At 44.2% G+C, this 7757-nt stretch overlaps 1 protein-coding gene across 2 annotated transcripts in view; it reads left to right on the top strand.

Annotated features, from left to right (window-relative positions):
* The window catches only part of mgll (monoglyceride lipase), a 77396-nt gene extending 70846 nt beyond the window's left edge, over positions 1-6550 (top strand). Inside the window, exon 8 of one of the 2 annotated variants that reach the window (XM_020518492.2) lies at positions 4461-6550. In XM_020518492.2, the coding sequence (XP_020374081.2) occupies positions 4461-4574 (114 nt within the window). In that variant the 3' untranslated portion in view covers positions 4575-6550. The remainder of the gene's footprint in view (positions 1-4460) is intronic. The other variant, XM_048606764.1, reaches the window with a different exon arrangement.
* The last annotated feature ends 1207 nt before the right edge of the window (positions 6551-7757 follow it).

Raw genomic sequence — 7757 nt, 5'->3', positions numbered from 1 at the left:
AGGCCCGAAACGTCAGCTTTCCTGCTCCTCTGATGCTGCTTGGCCTGCTGTGTTCATCCAGCTCTACACCTTGTTATCGCTAATGCTTTGACCTCAACCGCTTTCTGTGGCAGAGAATTCTGGAGAGTTGTGTGGGCTGTTTTTGTAATTCCTTGAGTATGGGAGATTGATGGATGATGTAATTGAGATGTTCAAGATGATTGAGGTAACTGATAGTCTGGATAGAGAGAAATTCTTTCCCCTCGTGGGTGGGGGAGGGAGCAGGGATGCGGGGGCAGAAGAGGGAGATCCCAAAGCAATGGTTGGCATAATTATAAAATCAGAGCCAGGTTATATTCAAAGGGGATGCCAGGAAGAATACTTCAATATTGTAAATTTAGAAATCTCTCCAACCCACTGAGGCTGGGGAACAACGGGAAATTTCAGAAAATTGCATAGATATTGTTAGATTTTTGATGGAAATGAGGTCAAGTGAAATGATGTGCAAACAAAGCAAGGACAACGTCAGAAAGAAGCTTACTCACTCAGTGTGTTGTTAGGGTGTGGAATGTACTGCCTGGAATTGTAGTGAGGCAGGTTCAATGTAGGCCTTCAAGAGGGTATTGGAAGATTGTTTTGATTTTTTTTTATTTGCTGTGGTCATCGCTAGCTGGGCCAACATTTATTACCCATCCTGAATTGTCCAGAGGGCGGTTAAGAGTCAGCCAACTTGCTGTGGGTCACATGTAGGTCAGAGCAGGTAAGGACACCAATTACCTTCCCTAAAGGATTTCAGTGAAACAGATGGGCTTTTCCAACAATTGACAAAGGCTTCATGGTCATCTTCCAGGTTTCTTTCAAGAAATGGTTTTCAGGACTACGGGGGAAAAGGCAGGAGATTGCGATTAGGTAATAGAGCTGGTACAGGCATGATGGACTGAATGGTCTCCTCCTGGGCTGTTATAATTCTGTGCAATGGAGTTCAGATACAGAGCAACCATTGGTCAAATTAAATGGTGGGGCAGGCTCGAGAGGCTGATAAACCTCCTCTTCCTGTTAGCAGAATACAGGGTTAACGGAAAGATTCTTGGCAGTGTGGAGGAGCAGAGGGATCTTGGGGTTCGTGTTCACAGTTCCCGGAGAGCTGCCACCCAGGTGGATAGAGTTGTTAAGAAGGCGTATGGTGTGTTAGCTTTCATTAATAGAAGGATTGAGTTCAAGAGCCGTGAAGTTATGCTCCAGCTATACAAAAGCCTGGTTCGGCCACATCTGGAGTATTGTGTCCAGTTCTGGTCACCTCATTACGGGAAAGATGTGGAAACGTTAGAAAAGGTGCAGAGGAGATTTACCAGGATGTTGCCTGGAATGGAGGGAAGGTCATACGAGGAAAGGTTGAGAGAGCTAGGGCTTTTCTCTTTAGAACGATGAAGGATGAGAGGTGACTTGATAGAGGTGTACAAAATGATCAGAGGTATAGATAGAGTAGACAGCCAGAAACTTTTTCCTAGGGTGGAGGTAGCTTTTACGAGGGAACATAGTTTTAAAGTGAAAGTAGGTAGATATCGGGAAGACATCAGAGGTAGGTTCTTTACTCAGAGAGTGGTAGGGGCGTGGAATCCATTGCCGGAGAGGGTAGTGGAGTCAGCCTCATTAGGGGCATTTAAGCGGCTATTAGATAGGCATATGGATGATAGTATAAGGTAGGGGTGGAGGTTAGATAGACCTTAGGTTTAGGGTAAAAGTTCGGCACAACATCGTGGGCCGAAGGGCCTGTACTGTGCTGTACTGTTCTATGCTCTATGTTCCTGTGTAACACTGTACTCCATCAAGACTGTCAGCCTTCAGCAAAGGGTGTAAAGTGACTTACATATGGAGTAGGGTGGTGTTGTTTAGAAATATTAATTCATGTCTGTAGCTGTAAAGAAAGCCTACTCTCAGCCTGAAAACTGTGTGGGAGGAATGGTGGCTGGAGGGGTGGAAGGTTGCACGGCCTCACAGCACCAGGGACCCAGATTTGGACCCAACCTCAGGCAACTGTCTGTGTAGGTTTGCTTCAATTTCCTCCCACAGTCTAAAGCTGTTGGGAGAGGGGAACTTCGTCCAGGCCCAGCTTTTCTTCTGGGACTCCGTCCTCCCTCCCACTAACCCCCTCCAGCCCCACCCCCACCCAGGGTGGCGGAAGGCACCAGTGAAATGCAGTTACCTCTTCTTTTGTGACTGCAGATCAGGTGGGCCAATGGGCCGAAGAGTGGCAGATGGAGTTTAATTTAGATAAATGTGAGGCGCTGCATTTTGGAAAGGACTTATACACTTCATGGTCAGGTCCTGGGGAGCATTGCTGAACAAAGAGACCTTGGGGTGAGGTTCATTGTTCCTTGAAAGGAGTCGCAGGTAGATAGGATAGTGAAGAAGGCATTTGGTATGCTTGCTTTTATTGGTCAGTGCATTGAGTATAGCAGTTGGGAGGTCATGTTATGGCTGCACAGGACATTGGTTAGGCCAATTTTGGAGTAGTGCGTGCAATTCTGGTCTCCCTGCTATCGGAAGGATGTTGTGAAACTTGAAAGGGTTCAAGAAATATCTACAAGGATGGTGCCAGGGTTGCAGGCTTTAAGCCATAGGGAGAGATTAGGCTGGGGTTATTTTCCCTGGAGTGTCGGAGGCTGAGGGGTGACCTTATAGAAGTTTATAAAACCATGAGGGGCATGGATAGGGTGAATAGGCAAGGTTTTTTTCCCTGGGGTGGGAGACTCCAAAACTAGGGGGCAAAGATTTACGCTGAGAGGGGAACAATATAAAAGGGACCTAGGGGTAACTTTTACACGCAGAGGGTGGTGCGTGTATGGAATGAGCTGCCAGAGGAATTGGTGGAGGCTGGTACAATTATAACATTTAAAAGGCATCTGGATGGCTATATGAATAGGAAGGGTTTAGATGGATATGGGCCAAATGCTGGCAAATGGGACTAGATTAATTTAGGATATCTGGTCAGCATGGACAAGTTGGACTGAAGGGTCTGTTTCCATGCTGTACAACTCTTTGACTCTATGACTGTAAGTAATTAATCAGACATGCCAAGCCAATGAGATGTTTCTGAGCCTGTGATTCCACTCACCACCTTTAACATTCACTCCTTCCGGCAACGATGAGGAGTAACAGCAGTGTGTACTTTCCACAAGGTGCACTGCAACAACTCAATAGGGCTCCTTCCACCACACCTTCCAAACCTACGGCCACTTCCATCCAGAAGGACAAGGGCAGTAGATACGTGGGAACACCACCCCCTGCTAGTTCCCCTCCAAGCCACTCACCACCCTGACTTGGAAATGTACCGCCGTTTCTTCACTGTGGCTGGATCAAAATCCTGGAATTTGATTTATTGATGGATTTATTGTCACATGCACTGAAATAACGTGAAAAGTTTTGTGTACAAGCGGTACAGGCAGATCACAGCAAGCAAAGGGTGTACAGACCAAAAAGACTTAAAGGCATACAGGTTACATTGCAGGTTACATTATTTGAGGCTAGAGTCCATTCAACCATCTGATAACAGCCAGAAAGAAGCTGTTCCTGAACCTGCTGGTGCCTGTGTTCAGATTCTATACCTTCTGCCTGATGGAAGGGGTTGTAGGAGATCATTACCGGGGTGCGATGGGTCTTTGATGTTGGCCGCCTTTCCACAGCAGCAAACCGTGTAAATGGAGTCCATGGATGGAAGGTTGGCTTCTGTGATAGTCTGGGCTATGCAAACCACCTTCTGTAGTTTCTTACAGTCCTGGGCAGAGCAGTTGCCATACCAGGTTGTTATGCACATGGACAGTATGCTGTTAGTGGTGCCTCTGTAGAAGTTGGTGAGGGACCCTATGGACATGGCAAATTTCCTGACCTGCCTGAGGAAAAAGAGGCGTCGTTGTGCCTTCCTGACTGTCACATTTACGTGGGACGTCCAGGACAGATTGTCGCTTATCGTCACTCCAAGGAACTTAATGCTCTTCACCCTGTCAACCTCAGTTCCATTGATGTAGATGGGGGTGTGTTCTCCTCCTGTCTTTCTGAAGTCCTTTAGTTTTGCCAACATTGAGAGACAGATTGCTTTCATTGCATCATGTCACCAAGCCCTCTATCTCCCTTCTGTATTTTGACTCATCGTTGTTGGATATCCGCCCCACTACGCTGGTATCACCAGTGAATTTGTAGATGGCATTCATTCGGAATTTGGCAACACAGACATGGGACTACAGGGAGTACAGTCGGGGGCTGAGGAATTTCTTCCCTATCCGACCACCTTCCTACAGCACAGGGACAGCAGCATCTCAAAAGGTGACTTACCCACTCCCCTCAGAAACTTCCCAACAGTTATTAGGGATGGGCAGCAAATGTTGATGTAGACTTCAGTGCTCACATCCTGTGAAAGAATAAACTTAAAATAATGATATCAAAGGCAGGCTTTCACTGTCTCTGCTTTTCTTTATTTCTTTCAGGTCTTTGAGGGGTCTTTCCATCAACTTCACAAGGAGCTGACCGAAGTCACTGAGGAAATGTTTGAATTGATTGAAAAGTGGCTCAGTGAAAGGCTATCCCCAGTAAAAACATGAGCGAGGTGTGAAAATGAGAGAGTTTACTAATTTAATTTATACAGGGACTGAATGGGAGGATGGGTGGGAGGGGAATAAAACCAGTTTCAAATTATCTGATTAACAAATTAAAATCTTTTTTTACACAAAAATAAAGTTATTGAATAGATTGATTTTTTTTTTGTGTTACTGCATTATATACAGCATTATCTCATTACTGTCCCACATTTCCTCCCTGCCCCTACATATAATCTCAATTTTACAATAACAGTTCCACATTCAGTATAATTAGCATTATCAGCAATCCTATAAGCCATTTGTTGACCCTCATGCTGAAATAGAACATATCAAAGAGATCCTATGAGATAATGGCTATCCTCATCTGACCATTTCTTACTGTACATAATACAAGCTCACGAGAAACTTACTCTTGGTTCTGAGAAGTGCCAAAACAAGCTGTTTCGGTGCTGCTATGCACTAACAACATGAGAGGTTTGGGTTTGATTCCTGGCCAATGCGTGGCAGCCCTTTCTTGGGAGTGGCATGGTGGCTCAGTGGTTAGCACTGCTGCCTCATAGAGCCAGGGACCTGGGTTTGAATCCATCTGTGAGTTTGTGGACTTTGCACATTCTCCGCATTTCTGCTGGGTGCTCCGGTTTCGTCCCACAGTCCAAAAGATTGGCTGCATATTTTGAGGGGGTTTGGTCTGGTCCATAACCATTGGCAGCCTCCAAGTAAGTTCAAAGTGACTGAACACTAAGAAATTACATTATGAGCCATAAGATACATCCTGTGCAGATGTATGAGATTTTTTTTTTGTGTGTGTGTGTGTGCACAAAGTTACCTGGCCAGGAGCATACAGCTGTAACTGTCTCTGAGCTCCAAAGGGAAATCCTGATGAAGGTTAGGGGGGATGGTTTCCATGGAGCACACAGGCTCATTGTGGTGAGGACAGCGAGGTCTGAGGCCCTGAAGGAGCAAACCACCTGGTAATAGTTTCCATATTTCACATCAGAAATTGGCACTATTCCATTTCTTGGGAAGGAGAGGAGAACTGGGGATTGCAAGACCATGAGGAAACCGTAGCTAAAAATGAGATAGAAATGCAAGGATATCAGGACATAGTGAGATTCAGAACTTGCCAGTTAAACTGCTAGGGAAAAGTAAGAACTTTTCTTTCAATGTTGAGATTCCGATTTTCACAAATCTTCCTGACTTTCTGACCATTGCCAGCACTGCTCAGGAGAGTGGGACAGCCATGCATAGGAACACAACTTCATTTTTGTGGAAACCCTTTTGTTCAACCAGCACCTTTAGGGAAGAACATCTGCTGGCCTATACATGACTCCAGGCCCTCAGAAATCAAAGCTGAAAATGCTGTGAGCAGGAATAACAGCATTTCTCAAGAATGACTGCTGCGATACTCACATTGTGTGTATGCATTAATGATAAGCTCTCCCTTTGGAGACAAAACAGAAATTGATGGCAAGCTTTAGCAGGTCTGGCCTGCCTTTAGAAATATAGGCTGAACAAAAATTAAACAAGCTTCTGAGGTTAGCTGCAATTTCACTGTGACCTCAGTAGTCTTGTGTTAGAATTCTATTACGAAAGGACACTGTACAAATTTCTGAAGAAGGGTCTAGGCCCAAAACGTCAGCCTTCCTGCTCCTCTGATGCTGCTTGGCCTGTTGTATTCATCCAGCTGTACACCTTATTATCTTAGTTCAGATTGTGTTACTGTGTAATCTTACCATCACTTACAGTGTGACAATAAACATCATTTAACAGCTATTATTAAAGAAATCTGGCCTGAGCTGATGTGAAAGTGCCCACATTACAACACAATCCAACACATGATATACAGGCACCGATGTGGAGGATTCAGTTTATTGTAAATATGAAGTAAATCAGATTTATTGGCGTTTGTTTAACAGTTCTGGATTAGAGAGTACAGCAAATAACAATGTCAACATGAGAAATACGTTAAAATGTTGATTTAAACATGGTTTTCACTGATTCTTTAAAAATATTTACCGTTACACTCTAATGCCAATTCGCAAATAAAGTAATTTTTTTTTGTCATTTTACTTTCAGTCCTCTCTCATTCCCTTCCCATGTGTGATTGTGAGATTAGTGTCATTGTCTCCCAGCGACTGAAATTACTTTTATTTCTCTGTGAGATTGTAGGGTTTTGGGGGAATGTATCCAGAGTGGCTGCCTATTCAACCCAGGACGGCACCAACACTTTGAACTGAAGTCAATGCTTAGCCTGCCTTGAGATATCTTCCATCTGTGCTGTCAAGTGCCAGTCACTGATCAGCCCTCAATGATTGACTATGTAACACTTTTTAGCAGGTAACTGGGGAAATCAGAATACATCTTACAACAGAGATTTAATAGGCTTGTTGGAAATTGTTGAACATTCTATTGACAAGTATCAGTAATCAGAATACATCGACAACAACAACACAAGCAAAGTTGCTGTAAAACAAAGTAGAATACTTCAGGGATCAAGAGACACCTTTTTGTGTTACAGTGATGAACACATGTGGATTGTAGAGATACATTGGCTCAAATCAAATCAGCACTTCTCCTCTGAGATTGACACTCAATTTTAAAGACATTAAAGTGTTCAGGAAATCAACAGTATCAGCAGAAGGACCACGGTTCTCTCTAATTGGTTTATTAGTGTTTTAGCAATGCATTTCACAATTCTGTTCGCATTATATGGAAATGGTGAACCAGTGGCCTCGTCTACATCCTACGGAGGAGGAGTGATGGAGCTCAGGAGTGTAACATACCAATGCTATGGTATTGGAGGATACACCCCTACAGCAATGCGGCTGACAAGAGACAATCACTTACGGCTGGTGGGTCTAAGAGATCACCATTGCTTCTATCTGAACCCCCTCTTCCCAATCCACCCATTGTACCCTACAGTTCTGCTGGCTCCTTGGCTCACAGTACCAAGAGACGGGGAGCTGCTGACTGGGATTGAGAAATGTCAATCGAAATGAGGAGGGCAGCCTTTCTCCCAACTCAGAAACAATGGGCGCACACAAAGAGGGAAGTATGTGTATTCACAGCTTTCTGTGGCTCGGTCAAACATAATTGAATTAAAAATTTGATTGGGAAACTGTTGCCAAACACATACTTCCTTTTAACATAGTTTTCTTTTGGGGATAAAAGACACATATTTTTGTT

This window comes from Rhincodon typus, chromosome 16 (assembly GCF_021869965.1).
Source record: "Rhincodon typus isolate 14 chromosome 16, sRhiTyp1.1, whole genome shotgun sequence".
Classification (NCBI taxonomy): Eukaryota; Metazoa; Chordata; class Chondrichthyes; order Orectolobiformes; family Rhincodontidae; genus Rhincodon; species Rhincodon typus.
This window is presented reverse-complemented; position numbering and strand designations above follow the sequence as displayed.